We start from the raw sequence: 17,099 nt of genomic DNA on the forward strand, positions 1-17,099 counted from the left end.
GCAAAAACACAAGCCAGTTCTTCACTGTACACTGGCTGATGGGGGCACAGAAAACCAAAGCAAAGCTTTTGCAATGAAGCCTGACACCAATGCTCAAAATTATACTATAACCTAAAGACAGGATGCATTACGCTAAATCCAGAGCTGTGGTACGGGTTAGCACTTGTGGTTCTAGCCTATCTCTGCCACTTGTTGCACATGTCTTCTGACAAGTCATTCAACACCTTTGGCCTTGTTTCTTGACATGCTGAGGAAGGGGACTGGGCCAGCGGTCTCTGAGAACCCCTCTGCCTCTTAAAATGTTTGCTTCTATCTGCCTCTCTTGTTAGTGCTACCTCATTGCTCTCCAGTGTCCCACAATATGACCACACTCTCTTTTTTACCCTTACCATCCTAAGCTAACCTGGGTACGCCACTGACTTGAGGCAGAGAAAACAGGGAGAGAGCACAGGATGAGAGGACAGAGAAAGGAAAGGGAGGGCAAGGAAGTCAGGCAATGCTGGGTGGGGCATGTTCAGGGTCAGACACGGCTCACCCCCCGGAAGTCAACCTGGAAACACCTCCTCCTACACATAGGCCAGATGCCATGGCTCTACCAGGGCACCTACTTCCTGGGTCTTCATCAGGCTCTTTTCCAGGGTGATAAGCTCAGGTCAGCCAGACTTTAGCAACCAGATTTCCTAAAGAAGGGTCCTCATAGACTATTCCTACAGGAGCCAAATCTCTTGGAAGAAAGCTAGATGGGGAGGAAAGAACACAAGTCACTCATACTAGCTAATCTGCAGCGTTTGGTGACTTGTTTGCATCCCATAGCGTAACACAGGTCCCCTTTAAGTTTCTCTGGAGACCATCTAACCCTGGGAGAAGGAAGACAAGAACCTCAGATTCATTGGAGGCATTCCTTATTCCATAGCAGTTAAGGGATTTCAGTTTTAACATCTCCAGCAATAGCTATTACTGGAGATCCTGGCAATAATATGCACTCAATAAATCCACGGTAAGCTGAGCTCAATATTCTCACTATTCCCCATGCTAAAAGCTTTTGATCCTGCTGGACTTCAGACCTCACTGAGCATGTCTATTTGCTATCTCTCCCTGTCTCAGGCCACCTGCTTTCTCCTGCCAGCTTAATCTTCCTGACATATCATGTCCACCACAGTCCTCTCTGTCCAGGGACTCGCAGAGACAAGCATGGAATACATGGTTTTTAGCCTTCCATTCTCCTCCCTCTGGCTCCAGCTGTTCCTTAACTTCCCAGGCCCATGTTTCACAAACAGTGTACTCTACTGGGTTTCAGTGTGAAATCTGCTTCATCCAGTCACTGAACACACACTGTATTTAGTGCTCACCATGTGACGGGCTCTGGGCCAGATCTTTCCACATATGGCATAAAAGCCTTGAAAATCAGGTACTCCCACCCCATCTCACAGTTGTGGAAGCAGAGTTGGAGCCCTGAATAACTTGCCCAAAGGTCCAGCACAACCAGTGACAAAGTCAGAATTTGGAACCCAGCTTCTCAGGTTCAAGTCATGTTAGTGAAGCACCTGAGGACAGAGGTTGCCAGAACAAGACCTGTACCTGCCAGAGATTCAGTAGGTTCCCAAACATGCACACATACACACATACTCACACACAATCTCAAGCCACTCCACAACCATCTGGGTCTAGAAAGTGTCCCATCTTCCTCAGCTCACCCAGCCCACCCAGCCTGCTATCCTGGACAATGCCCCACATTCTGGTTTCAGCCACTGAAATAATTCTGGATTTGGGATTCAAGTCTTTGCTGTGCTGAGTTCTGCATTAATTCCCCAACTGAACCTTCTGATTACTTATTATCATTCTGTACATTATGTACATTCTGGAACAAATACATACTCCTCACCCTAGTTTTATTATTAGCCAACATTCACTGGCTGCTCACTATTGAACCAAGCACTACACTAAATATTTACATGAATTATCTCTTTTAATCTTTGTAACTCTCTTTATTGTAGCCATTTTATAGGTGAGGAAACAGAGACTTAGCTAAGTAACTTGTCCAAGGTCACAAATCACAAAGTATTAGTCAGTACTTGAATCCAGGCAGCCCATGTATGCTTGACCGCCATACTATTAACCTGATCTACAGCCTCAGGTCCCAGCTGGTCCACTTACTACTGACCAACACACACACACACGCACACACACGCACACACACACCACCTGGTCTTGAGATAATTAAAGCGAAACTAAGAGTCCATTAATTCACCTCTCCACTTAACTCACAAGCATCACCACTGTGGCCAAATATCCTAAGAGCTACTTTCTAGTCACAGTGACCAAGAGAAGAGCAGATCTGAACTGAAGGATTTGGCACAGGGTGCTGCCTTCTTATTCCTCCGTCCTTCAAACTCCAAAGCTCCTAGCAGAATTCCTGACTACCAAGGCTGGAGTGAAGGTAGAAAAAGGTTCATAGGAAACTTGGAGGGCCAGCCACTCCCAGAGTTCAGCTTCACATGTTAGCTACCCAACCGGCTACCTGCTCTCCACACAGGCCTCTGGTTTGCCATCTGAGTGGCTCTGTTTCACCGCTAGGGCAAGAGACAAAGAGAAGAAAGGCCTTGGCAATAAGCACGCTTGGGTTCTAAGTGCCTCTGTTTTTCTCATCTGTCAAACCAAAATAATCATATTTCTTCCAGAATGTGTTATGAAGATTAAATTAAGTAATGCATATGAAATGTTCATTATGTAATAAGCACCCACCAATCGGTAGTATCATTTTCCTACCTGTTCAGCCTGGGATGTGTTACCTGGCTTCACCATATATGTTCTACTGCCACCAATACTTCGACACCTAATGCAGATGGCAGCTCCCTCAATCTCTAGTGAGCTCAGTTCAGTTAAGTAGAACCAGCACTAACTGAACATTTTCTATATGCTAAACACTAATGACAGGTATTGAGGATGCAACAATGAATCAGGGGTTCACAACCATAAGGGAGATAGGAAAGGAACAGCTTGTTTCAATGCTACACGGTAAGTGCAGTGATAGAGCATGTGCCTGGAGCAGGGGAGCAGAGTCAGATCATGGAAGGCTTTGGGGGCCAAGAGTTTGAGCTGAATTCTGAAAGCAGTAAGAAGCCATTGAAAGGCTTTTAGCAAAGCAGTCGAATGTATAGATTTCTGCTGTAGAAAGGAGCAATGTGGAGAAAGAGGTTAGGAGAGTATGAATAATCCAATTCAGAAATGGTGCTCAGGACAAGACAGTGCAACGGAGACAGAGAAAAAGGATGAATTTCAAGCATCAAGTGAACACCAAAGGCCTTGACACTGAACACTGTCCAGTCCCTCAATATTTGAAGATTGAGGGAGAGGGAGATGGAGAGAGGGAATACAAAGCCCTTTGTATCTACCACATTTTTAAAAGCAACTCTTTTGGGGCACCTGGGTGGCTCAGTTGGTTGAGCATCCGACTTCGGCTCAGGTTATGATCTCGTGGTTTGTGAGTTCAAGCCCCGCATCAGGCTTGGTGCTGAGAGTTCAGGGCCTGGAGCCTGCTTCAGATTCTGTGTCTCCCTCTCTCTCTGTCCCCTCCCCCTCTCCCTCTCTCTCCCTTTCTCTCTCTTTCTCTCTCTCCCAAAAAATAAATAAACATTAAAATATTAGAAATAAGTAAATAAAAATAAAAAGAACTCTCTCTTGGTGCACTTATGACAATTTAATTTACATTGTGGGCATCTACTGCTTGTTTATTTGCTCAACCAACTAACATTCATCATCCACTTAAATGCCAGGCACTGCCTCAGGTACTTGGAGGGTTCCAGTGACAAGTCAGTTAAGAGAGAAGTATCAGCAAAGACCACCAAAGGGGAAAGACACAAGCACAGAGCCTGGGGAATGGTGACTTTTGGCTGGCATGTGGGGCACAAAGAAGATTCAAGGGACCAGGCTTGAAACTCCAGCAGGATCAGCCTGTGCAGGACCTAAGCTAAGGAGTTTGAGCTCTGAGTAGCGGACACATGGAGCCACTGAAGGTTTTTAACAGGGGAGAGAGGGGTACAGGTGAGCTTCAACAGATCCTTCTCACAAAGATGAATCAAGAATATCTTGTCTCTTTTTTTGGAATCCCTGTGGACAAGAGCCTCATATTTTTCGTGTAGGCATCTTTCTCATGCCCAACATGGCAGCCATTATTTCAGAAGTGGTCCACTAATACATGTGAAGTGTGTTAACACTCACGTATAGTCTTACATAGCTAAAGAAAACACATGAGAAGCTGGTCAAGCTAAATAAATGTGAAGACCCCTGACAAATCAAGGTCTCTCTAATGGTCCTCGGCCACACTAAGAGCATGGCCACAGGCCTTTCCATCCAGGAAAGAACAGCTCTGGGCAGGCATTCTGCCGAGTCTCCAGTCTCTCACTTCTCAGCAGCATGAAAACTGGCAGAGTTGAATGTCAGGAGCTAAGTACAAGGGTGTGGGGTACAGCCCTGGACCTGCCAGGGGGAGAGGAGCAGTACCCTGTGCTGAGTACTCACCATCTGTCAGCCACCATGCTGCATTTTTCACATGTACCCATGAACCTGAAGAGGGGGTAACTGGCCAGTTTGGATTCCCCCACCAACTTACAACACCTCCTGCCTCATCTGCCCTTTGTCTCAAGACCCCCAGGTTCTGGAGCCTGCTCTCTTGCTATTGTTTGAGGGCTTGAGTTGATCCTCTCCCTTCATGGCAGGCTTATTCCCCACACCCCATTATAATGCCAGAACCCCTCCTGCCCTTCTCTACAAAGCATGAGAGAAATCCAAGGGATGGTGAAAACTTCAAGGTTGAGTGATCATTAAATAGCAAGACCACTGCAGATAGTTTCCTGATTAACACCTAAGCATGGCTTTTTATTTTTTAAAGGAATTAACTGTATTTCTGCAGAGAACTCCTTCAGTTCCATAGCTATGTTGAATATTTACTACAACTAATGATCAACAGGGAAAGAAAAAAAAAAAAAAAAAGACCTGCAGACATCAGGAAATCCAGAAATCCATTTGGCTTCAGCATATATGAGTTTTTCAGAAATAAATTTACCTCCTTGCACGGGTTTGATTCAAAAGTAAAAGGAGTTCATATTATCTAAGTCCTCACTCTGTTCATGGAAAACCTCCATGGGGCAAGAAGGAATGCTCAGGATTCAAAACCCATTACAAATAATACCAAAGAAGATTTTCTGCACACAGATGATTAAGAGTTGGCTTAATATTTTCTTGATTAAGCGAGAATACCAAAATAAACTTCTGAGATAATTACTTTTAAAATAGTCTACCATAAAGTTTCCATTCAGCTTCTTGTCTGGGTGCCCCTTGTTGGATCTCAGACCCCCGCAAGGCACAAGCCTACCTGTTGGGCTGCCTCATGGAAGAGTTCCTGCACTTGAGACATCTGGGCTGTTCTCCTGGAAATGGGGTCCTGGTGGTCTGGGTGGGGAGACCCCTCTGGAAGGTAAACACCATCTTTGGTCAGGCTGGCTCTTCTTCCCTCCATCCGTAGGATCCATCCTTTCTTCATACACCACACACAGCCCTGACCAAGGAAGGGACCTTGTTCTACCTCATCTGGAAACACCCCTTTCCTCTCTTTGGTACCCAAATCTATTCCACACATCTTTCAGAACCTCCCTGTGCTCACACCTTGCTGTCCTGGAGCCACACTTGCCCCCAGAGCTTTCTTCCCTGAGCTCCTTCAGTATGGGGGTCAGAGCCAGCTGCCAGTTTACCCAGCCCCAGAGGACACAGTCTGACACTCCCCTCTCATCCTTGTGAACCCCTCTGTCCACAGCAAAGGCAGAAGTGGCTCCCTAGAACTGGTTGCAGGTAGTGAGTGAATACAGATTGGTCCATGGGCGGAGGGAGACAGAGGAGTTTAGGTGGTTCTTTGAAGGTCCCCTCTGGAGCAGGGCCAGAAAGGGTAGGGGAGTGGAGACAGCAGGTAAGCAAAAGAGGACTGAGCATCATTATAAGAGCTTGGTTCTCTTCAGACGGGCAGTCTTCCCCTTGGTACCAGAACCAGCTTTCCCTGGAGCAGGGACTTTGCGCCCTGCCTGTTCGCCCCCTTTCCCTAGCACGGGGATGGGACAGAGACAGGGCTCATGACATTTTGGAAGGAGAAAAGGGAGAATGAGAGGGGGGCATGGGGGCAGAGTTTGTCATGTGAGAAGAACACGATCAATGACAGCAGCCAGAGAAGGCGGGAAGGGAAAGAGTATTCCAAGAAAAGAGCTGGGAGCTGGGGGCCGGGAGACTGCGAGGTTTTGGCGGGCTGCGGAGATGAGCTGGGTGTGAGGGAGACCCCAGAAAGGTCCCCGCGGCTCTCGGCCCCGCTGCCAACGCACAGCCAGGCGAGTCTGGAGCGAGGCGCGCTGGGCCTGGCTTGACCCCCGCCGCTCGGGCCCTCGGTGTGCGGAAAAGGACCCCCAGGTTTCCGGAGAGCCGCTCCGGATCCGCAGCCCTGGCTCCCGCGCGTCTCAGTCAGCATCCCCACTTCTGCGAATCCCAGATGGAGCAGCCCACACCCGCCTCTCGATCCTGGGGAGAACCCACCATTCCTCTTCTGGGCGCGGGGCAGGCACGCGCGCGTCCGAGTGTCCGCGTGCAAACGCTCAGGTGCACACGCGCGCCCCGTGACGCGGGGGCGGGGCGGGGATTACCTGAGCAGGTGGCAACGCCGGGTTACCTTACTACCGGACAGAGCTCCTCCAGGGAGAGGAGTCGTCCCCAAGACCACTCTGTGCACTCCCCACCCACCAGCCCCATCCACCCTCACCTGCCGCAGGATCAGCGAGCTCTAGCGCGGGGCCCGCCTTGTCCCCGCTCCCCTAGCCCCCGCCACGTGGCTGACCAGGTGTGCTCTGCGCGGGTCCCCCTGTCCAGCTGGAGAGGCGGGTCTCGTCCGGGCTCGGCCACCCCAGCCACGCCTTCATTCGGGAACCTCGGTGCCAGGTGGAGAGGGAGGGGCTGCTGAGATTTCCCCTCCCCAAGGGTGGGGCCCGCACACCTAGCGCCTCCCAGGAGGGCTCCGCTCTACGCGACAGAGCTGCCAGGCCTGGGAGGAGGGGACGGGAATCTGGAGCCCCGGCCGAGTTACCGGGAGGGGAAGTGGGGACTCCGCTAGCTCTCAGACGTGACCGGACCAGCCACTGCCGCTGCAGCCCTCGGCCAATTCAGTGCCACCAGCTGAGGTGGCCAGCCCTGGGAAATAGGACGCGGCGCGATCCTACTCACTGCAGTTCTGAGAAATTGTCCAACCTTGCACACCAGAGTGAGAAAGGGCGGGGAGCCCGAGGGCCCACAACTCCCACACTGGCCCCGTGCCCCCCTGGGCGGGTGCAGAAGCCTCTGGGCAGGAGAGGAGACTGCGCTCCAGAGGTCCCCCCGTGCGGCTGGCTACACCACCAGCTGACCCTCAACTCGAAGAAAGTGCAACTCTTTTGCCCTTCACCACCTTCAGCAAGACTGAGAACCGACTTCCCCAGGGAGTGAAATAAGATATCCAGGACTCCAGCTTGCAGGGGAGGGGGCGGGGGGGGGGGTACTGAATTAACATACAGAGGATTAAATTATCTCCATTTCCAATCTGGCATATTTCCTAATCCTTAAATAACTTGCTAGGCTTCCATGTGGGCTTCTGAAAACAGGAGGGCAGCTGGGAGTACTTCCCACGCCCACATGAGCCTTTGTGTGAAAATCCCTAAAAATAGAGGTTGTTCTTTTAAAAACAAAAGGGAAGGCAAAACCATGGGAACACTGACAAGAGTCCCAACATCTCCTGCTCCAGTAAAGGCTTTTTTGGTATGGAAAGATACATAGCATAAAGTGTGCCATTTTGATCATTTTTAAATGTACAATTCAGTGGCATTAATTACATTCACTATGCTGTGCAACCATCACTGCTCTTTTTTCATCACCCCAAACAGAAACTCTGCACCCATTAAGCAATAATTCTCCATCTCCCCCTTCCTCAGCCCATGGTCACCTCTAATCTACTTTTTGTCTCTATGAATTTACTTCTTCAAGGTATTTCACATAAGCAGAATCAGACAATATTTGCCCTTCTGTGTCTGGCTTATTTCAGTTAGCATGTCCTCAAGGTTCATTCATGTTGTAGCGTGTGGTGAAACTTCATTCCCAGCAAAGAAGTTTTTAATTACCCATCTCTGCAAGAGGAAAGACTCCCAGAATAAATTACACATTAGCCGTCTGTAAACAACGGATAGATAGGTGGGCAGGATAACACTGTCGTTTTATTGGAATTGACTGTATATCCGTATACTACATCTACATGGCCAGTAGACTCATTTTTATTATTCAATTTGGGGTCACACATGACACTTTTATTTTTTGCCTTAAAAATAAAAGGTTGGTTTCCTGTTTGCTATCATTTTCTGATGAGCCTCCCTCTAAGTGTCTGTGTGAATTTTGAACAATACACATTCACTTCCATTTCAGCCTGAGCTAAAAACATTAGAAAAGGAAATCCACACTGCTGTTCATAACCACCTTTTTTGTTACTCATTACTTTCTAAATGAGAAGTTCCCTTCAAAGCTTATAAACATCTTCAAGCCCAAGAACAAATGTTTGTTTATTTTCCTTATGTTAAAGCAAGAGAAACCTACCCATCTTGCTTAATGTAGATTTATCTTATAACAATGATATATTTTTTTAAAAAACCCACATTTGCTATATTTAAAAACACTACCCTTGTATATCCTTTGAATAGAACAATTCCATTTTTAACATACTACCCTATCTAACCTAGTATAAGGATGTTAACTGCATCATTAATCCGTAATAGTTAAAAAAAATTAGAAGCAAAATATCCATTAACAGAAGATTATTAAATAAGTTATGGTACAGCCATGCTCTGGCAACCAGTATTGGAAAGAATTAGGTGTTTTTATACGTACTAACATGGAACTCTGTTCATCACATAATAAGTAAAAACACCAAGTTGCAGAATAATGTGTAATTATTTTTTATAATGCAATGTATACATATATGTAGTTTGTATGGAAAAACACATCAATCTGTTAATAGTGATTATCTCTAAGGAGTGGGATTGAGATAGTGGGAGAGGAAATCTACTCTGGTGTACAAATTCTGGATTTTTAATGTTTTTTTTTTTTTTATGATTAGCACATTACTTTTGGAGTCTAAAAACTAAATAAGAAAATTAGAAGACAATGTGGGGCAGATTGTATTTTCTGAAGATGGTTACACTAACGTATCCCATCTCTTATGGTCTTCTTGCAATATGACATTAATGTTCCTTCAAAAAGAGATGGGTCTATGTTCCCTATGCTTGAGCCTGAACAGACCTTTGTGAGTGCCTTAACCAACGGTAGGAATGGAAGAAATGACACTGCTTGACTTCCTAGGATAGAATATAAAAGCAGTAGGCAGTCCATCTGGCTTCCTTGCTCTCAGATCACTTGTGCTTGGAATTCAGCCACCATGTTGTGAGGAAGCCTGGGCCACATGCGGAGGATACAAGTGGGTGTTCCCACCTATAGCCAGCATCGACTGCCAGACATGTGAGAAAAGCCTTCAAATGATTCCAGTCCCCAGCTTTAAGTTCTTCCAGCTGAGGCCTCAGACATTATAGTAAGGACAAGCTGTCCTGACTGTGCTGTGTGAATTCTCCACCACAGAAACCACGAGACACAATAAATTGTTGCTGTTTTAAGCCACAAAGTTGTGGGGGTACTTTGTTATTCAGCAATAGATAGTGAATACATAATGCATCCAGCCAAGGTAAAAAAAAAAAAGGGGGGGTGGATTTTTATTCATTTCATTGTTTGGACTTACTAATATTGCAGCCCTGTTAAATAAAAAAAGTCATAATATTGTTTTTAAACTCACTTGTTTTCCATTCAGTAACAACTCCAGCTCAAGTTGAAGTTTGTAACATTGAAGTTGTTGTTCTGTGGGCCTTACCCCCACCCACTTAGCCGCTGACGAAAGCTCCTTCACCTCTTTCCCTTCCAGTGATTGTTGCTAAGAATTGCCCTCTGTGTGAAGGCAGAAGAAACCATGTCTTGAGAAATGACCTCATTGGTCATAAAGTCTGAACTCTGAGGAAAGATCAGAGTTTGGAGACATTCAACCAAAACAGAAATGTAAAAACAGGTTGAAAACATTAAATCATGATGTAAATATGTATATATACAAAATTACCTCACAGCCTAGGCGCTGGAACCAGAGTCAGAAGGGTCACAAGAGGTGGGTCAGCTGGTCCTCTCCCTAGGCTGGACTTTACAGTCACCTGGGGGTGGTTTTACCCAGGTCTGGGGTGGAGTCTGGGCATCAGTATTTTCTCTTAATTTCTCAGGTGATTCTAAGATGCAGTCAAGGTTGAAACCCATGGAATTTCTAGCTCAGTAATTTTTGGGGCAGTTTTTGCCTCTCTCTTAAAATACTTAAGGGATAGAATATACCCTATCCACAGTGGTGTCTTACTCCAGTTATAACTTTCAATGACAAAGAGAAGTTGTGAAATATATTACTCAGGGAGCACAAGTAATTTACTATCCATCTCTCTCTTTGTAGCTGGTCATTGTGATACACCTCCCTGGGACATGCCTATTAAAAAAAAAAAATCACAAGACTTCTGTACACATTCAGAAAAGTTTGCTGGCTTTGAGGGTGGAGTTAGGATTTGAACATACATCTGGTTCCAGTATTAGGCTCTCTCCTGTACACAAAACGGCCTCTCTAATCCAGGTGAAGAGATAAGACAGAAAAAGGTTGAGATGTGTTTCCAGAAGTCTCAGAGGCAAGAAGGACATTTGTTTGAAGGGCCGGCAGGCATTACTGGGAGTTGGAAGGGGCGACTCGAGAGCTGCAAACCGGACATAAATACAAACCCCTCACACAGGCTGAGATCTCCTAGTTCCCAGAGAGGTGGGGGCAAGACCCCAGGAAGAAGAGTTTTGCCTTGCCTATCTGGGGTAGGGCTGAGTGGAGAGGGAGGGGCTGCCACTTCCCTGCTGTCAGGTGTCTCCAGCTCCTGTTGAGATCCTGTTTCTCCTCCAGGATCTATACTGTTTGTTGATTCTGGGAGTTTGCCCTCTGACAGGAGGAAGTCATTCTCCCTCTAGCAGCCACGTGGCATCTAGTTTGAGCCAGGACCTATTGGGACCAGAGAACACAGGAGATGCAGAGAGAAGCCTAATGAACCGGGTCCAGTTCATGAATGACAGTGGCAGCCTTAATGGACCGTGACAACAACGCAATTAGCCTTCAGCACTTGCTTAAATACCCAATATGGAAGACCCATGGACAGATGAGAGAAGTCAGACCTGCATTTGGGTCCCAGTTCTTTCTTTCCACCATGCTCTTTCATGTGTCTGAGCCACTTCATTTCTCATTTACAACAGGGAGTTAATGATAAAGCCTGCCAAGCCTATGTGACAGAGTTGTTATGAACATTCCAGAATTTTGATGAGGACTGAAATCCAGCTCCGCTGTTGTTTTCCAAATACACCATCTTTCCTCTCATTTTGAAACTCACAGGGGCAGTTTCGTGGTCCCACTGCTGCTATCCACAGGGCCTCAAACTCCCAGGCAGTGCTTCTTCTGTTGCACCCATGAGCACTTTGCACCCTCAGATGTGACTCACAGGGCCTGGCTGCTCTCTTTCAACCATATTCACCAGGTATCTGTTCCTCCCCAAGCACTGAGCCCAACACTGGCACACGATGAGGGACAAGATGGCTCTGGACAGGCAGGAAATCAGATTCTCACGCTAATCAGATCATGACAAATAGCCATCTATGCTGAAAGCAACTGTATGGAGGGCAAGGAGTCTGTGGTTGGGTGGGGACGTGCAGAGGGGGAGGGTAGTTATGACCTAACGGAGATCAGGATAAGCTCTTCCGAGGAAGTGATGCTGGGGCTGAAATCAGGGTGGGGAGTTAATAGGTAGAGTGTAGAGAAAACAGTCTTTGTGGCAGAAGGGGCATGACCGAGTGTGAGAATCTGAGAGCAATTTGGAAGTGGGAGAGCAGAGGATGAACTCACTGTGGGGAAGGCTGGGGCTGTAGGCAGTGGCGGTCACCAGGGCCAACGCAAGGTGCTTAGTGTTTATTAAATAGCAACTGAGAAGCTTCTGAAGGTTTTTTGCATGGTTGTTACCTGTAGAAAGGACTGGAGGTCATCAAGAGATAATGGGTAGAAACTTGTAGGAGCCCAAGCAAGACTTGAAGGTGGCTTGGCCTGTGGTTATGATAAAGGGATGAAGGGTTCAAAGGGATTTGAGAAAGTCACAAGACCTGCCTACCATGAGTTGTCAATCTGATTGATCTGATCATAGAATATTTACTGAGTCACACCCAGCAGGAAGCATGTCCTCACATGTGGACATGGCCTTTGTTTGTTGGCTTCTTCCTTTTATTCCCATGCTACTGAGCAGGGGTAAGTGCTGGGACCGTTTGTTCATTTATGGAATCCTAGCCTCCTGTTCTTCACTTGTCATATATAGAGAAGCTCTCATTTCTCTGCAGCCAGAGAGTAGTAAGGAGCCTAGGGGGAAGTAAATGGCCCTAGAGACATGTAGTCCTGGCCACATCTTCTGGCCCATTTCTACACTAGGGTTTGGGAAACAGGTCTAACACATCAGATGCCATGTTTCTCACTAGCCACTGATGCTCGCATGTGTCTCCAGTGGGAATCTTGTTTAGAAGTTTGTGGCTGAGCATAGACATCCAGTATTCTCAGGCTCCTTGATCACAGCATCATCTTAGTACCATAAAAACTCCACCATCAGGGGTGCCTGGGTGGCTCAGTCGGTTAATCATCCGACTTCAGCTCAGGTCATGATCTCGCAGTCCATGAGTTCGAGCCCCGTGTCAGGCTCTGTGCTGACAGCTCAGAGCCTGGAGCCTGTTCCAGATTCTGTGTCTCCCCCTCTCTCTGCCCCTCCCCTGCTCCCACTCTCTCTCAAAAATAAACATTTAAAAAAAAAAAAAAGGCACCACCATCATTTCTAATACCTTCACTGTTTGTGCCTTTTACATTTAAAACTCTTCATTCATTCATTCCTGCTTATGGGTAAGGCACTGTTCTATACTGTGAATAAAACACCACCAAGAATCTTTTCCTGATGAGCAATTAATTTTGAATTTTTCTGAAATATTACTAAAAACACTTAAGGTAAATAAATCTAACTTGCATGAAAGGCCAAACATCACATACCATCAAGCAGCTGTTCCCGTTTGGTGTATACTCAGTATGGCAAACACCATATAGTCACTAAGGAGGAAAACAAAGGAGATAGCAATAACTGGAGAGAAATGGTGAAAAATAAATTTAAGAGAAAAAGGTGAATGAGCAGGCCAGGCCCACCACACAGACCTGTGTCCCTTCCTCCTGCCTGGTGAAGCTGGCTGCAAAATTCCAACCTCACTGTTGGCTTTTTGCCTCATGGGCAGTCAGGTTCTTGTTCCTGATTAACCAATAGCTTGGAATGGAGTAGTTCAATATGTTCTTACTTTTGTAGGATATTTTTGCCTCTTTTTCCCCCCTGCAAGCTTACTGACTTTTAAAAATTCACTGCAATATACATCATTCTCAAAAATGTTGCATCCCTTCCAGGGTCTCTGAAAATGGAATCTCTTCCACCCACCTAACTAGCTTTTCCTTGCCGGTCAATAAAATCCAGACAAACCCACTCATACCTCCCAATTTTTTGAAAGAGGATATTGTCATCAAGTCAGGAATTTATCACATGCTCTGCTTTATAAGAAATGAAGCTTCCAACACTTGTCCAATTCTGCTCTAGCTCCCCTTTGTGCCACTTCTAAAATATGAACTAGGAAATGTTTAGTGCTTTATAGTTTACAAATCATCTCAAATGACTTGATATTGACAGCAATTCCGAAAGAACTTTTATTATCTCCTTACAGATAAAACATCAAGGCTCAGGAAGGGTAAGTGACATGAACAATGTTACACAGACAGACCAAGGGAGAACCACCACTTGTCTCTTTGATTCTCTCTTGCTCATTCTGCTTCTTAACCTGCCCATGCAGCTTGTAGAATCTCATGACCCTACACCCCTGCAGTCTCACAATACTCAAGAAGATCACATAAAGGTCATTTAAAGCTGTCCCTTGCAGCACTGGCTATGCCACCTCTGAGCACCACCATCTGCTCTCAGATCGTGAGGGCCAACTCAGCAAACTGCACAGCACAACTTCTCTCAGTGCATGTTGCCAGCGAAGCCGAGAGTGGTTCTGAATGTGTTTGCTCAGTTGTATCCTCTTTCTGCCATTTCATTTTGTGCTCTAGCAATCAGTCTTAACTCTCATTATCAACACAACAACAGTTGTGGGACAGTGCTGGAATTCCCATAAAGAAACAAAGGAAAACTGTTATTCAGGAGGTTTAAGGGTAAATTTCATAGTGGTCCAAACACCTTGAAGGAAACAGTCAAGGAAAAGAGAATGTAAGATAATTAGGGGTTAGTGGAAGTTATTTGACTTAAAGAGCATCATAAACATAATCATAGCTGGGAGTACTGGCTCATGTGTGACTCAAATGATTTAAACTAGTATTAATACCACTCCATGAAGACTGTGGTCGAATGACTAATTAGCACCGGTTCAGTTAGCTCTCCTATTTCCAGGAAAGCATCCTCCAGAATCCATTTCCAACTCCCCACTAAGATATAGGTACCCCTCGGGTTCACGAATCCCTAGAGCACATTCATTTCCCACTCCTGTAACAGGTACATTCCTTCTGAACAAAAGCTAGTCTCATTTCCACAGTCCAGGTTTGAATTTTATCCGTGAGTTTGGTATTTTAATTAGGCAATATTTTTAACATTATTTCCACTTTATTTGGCCTGTATATATTTTCTATCTTCTGCAACCAATTTATTAAAATTATGTTCTCTAGAAAACTGTCCTAAAGAAATCTACTACTTACCCATTTGATGAGGCCTGAGGTATTTAGCTACACAGCACAGCATCCAATACATCTTATGCTTTAATAATCTAATGTACAGTACCACACCCTGCAACTACCACCACCTCAAAAACCTCTCAGATGCCCAAATAAAGATGTTAATAGACTTAACCATTTATGTGCATCTAGCACAATGCTTGTTCCTTAGCAGGCGATGGATCCTGAATACGAGGCCCCAGCAAGTAAGAATTCAAATCATTAGAAACATAAGTACCATCACAGGTAATAATACATTTCTTTGGCTCCCTTGGCCACCTTAACACAAGCATGAATTTCAGAATCTTACTATGAACGGGAGCAGCTAGGGAAAATTAAGTTATGATTTTAAGAGTTCACCTGAATGCGTAAACATGCAAAAACTCAAAATGTTCTCCATTTTTCCATTCAGGTCCATTTCTAAACTTGGGTTTTTCCAGTAGTTTGAAAATCACTTTGAAAATGGTCATTCTCATTTATAGGATCACATTTCACATCCTAGCTCTTACACATATGCACATCTGCATGGGTGTGTGCATAATGTTTTACTATAAATGTCCTTTTAAAGACATTTGAAAATGACAAGAGGAACTAAAAATTTTACCTTTAGTGCACTTAAACTCTTCTGCTCCATTGACTCTTTATAAGCCATCAAATGGATATAGTTTATCCTAATACCTTTTCAGGCTGGGGGTGGGAGGGAAAGAGAGACAGGATAGCCAGCAGTCTGCAAAAAAGTAAATTTCTATCCAAACATAATCATAGAAATCTTCATACTCCTTTTGTGCATGACAAATTGTCAAGTAAGACTCTATGATAACATTAACTCAAGTGACTTCAATTTCATTTTTTCTTGTAATCTTCAGAAGGTAGAAGTGTCATGTAGAGTATATATCTCCCCACCCCTCTACCTACCATTTCTAACCATTCAAGAAAAACTGAGATCTAGGAAATGGATTAATAGACTATCAGTGGTATTATTATGTATGGTTACTTAAAGCACCATGCTAATAAAGCCAGGGTCCTAGGATTAATCTCTGCAAAGGCCATTAGTTTATATTGTTCCAAGGACCTGGACTGCACTCCTAACTGCAGACAGCTTTCTTACAATGTGTCACAAGACAGGGGATTGGCAAGGTGGTAAATGGATAAAAACAAAACTGTCTTCACTAATAGGGGGTAAAAACCCACATATGATGGGTTTACAGACTCTTACCCATAAAGAAAAAACAACAACACATAATTTTTAAACCTATGTTAAACATATTTCAAGTCTACAATATTGGACCGTAACATTTGACTCCTAAATTTTAGAACTGCCTATACATTCTACACAAAAGTAAAGTTCCTGCTGATGGTTACTCAATTTGTACAAAAACTGTGAATTCCATACAGACATCCTTCTCTTTTTAATATTAATCTATGCACCAGTTTTTAAATATTTACCATTAGTTATTTGGTTCAGAATATTGTGAAAAAGTCAGCTAGGAAATTATTCATAAAACTGTATTCTGTATTTTTTTTTATTTTTCAAACAGCAAGTGTCCACATTTAAAATGCAGAATTTGCAAATATAAATTAGTCTAATAATTCAATTAAAAATAAAACAAAACAGCTTCCTTTAGTATCACAATACATAAAATGGTATTATAAACTCCAAGTGGCAAGGTTAACTACATGACAACAATGCCAGAAGCTGTGAAACTCATTAAACCACTTAATGAATAGGTCAGTTTAAAGAACATTTCTATGTTCCATGACTATGCATGAAACAAGCTTTCATGTATTATAAAGGCTCAGCAATTCATTCATGGCATAATACGGGGTCAAGCAAGATTTTATTTTTACAATGACAATTAAAAAATGCATTTAAACAAACAGAAGTCCTCCCAATTGTTTGAAAACAATTCTCTTTGGAGGGTAAAATATATTTTAAAACACACTGACTTACCAAATTTCAATTGTCAGGCTGCTGACTACTGAGCAAAAATTTGTATTTAAAAATATCACAAATATCTTTAACAGTGAAAATTTCAATGTGGTAAGTTTCATTGCAAAGTAATTTTCACCTGAGTAGATTTTGAAATTTAGTGCTCATATATTTGGGGGGAGGTGGGGAAGGAAAGAC

At 44.5% G+C, this 17,099-nt stretch overlaps 1 protein-coding gene across 1 annotated transcript in view; it reads right to left on the bottom strand.

Annotated features, from left to right (window-relative positions):
• SLC12A8 (solute carrier family 12 member 8) overlaps positions 1–12,849 on the bottom strand; it is a 144,349-nt gene extending 131,500 nt beyond the window's left edge. The window contains exons 1-2 of the mRNA XM_042956675.1: positions 11,329–12,849; positions 5,372–5,466 (exon numbers count right to left, since the gene is read on the bottom strand). Coding sequence (XP_042812609.1) covers positions 5,372–5,466; positions 11,329–11,362 — 129 coding nt within the window. The 5' untranslated portion in view covers positions 11,363–12,849. The remainder of the gene's footprint in view (positions 1–5,371; positions 5,467–11,328) is intronic.
• Between the last annotated feature and the right edge of the window lie 4,250 nt (positions 12,850–17,099).

Source organism: Panthera tigris, chromosome C2 (assembly GCF_018350195.1).
Source record: "Panthera tigris isolate Pti1 chromosome C2, P.tigris_Pti1_mat1.1, whole genome shotgun sequence".
NCBI lineage: Eukaryota > Metazoa > Chordata > Mammalia > Carnivora > Felidae > Panthera > Panthera tigris.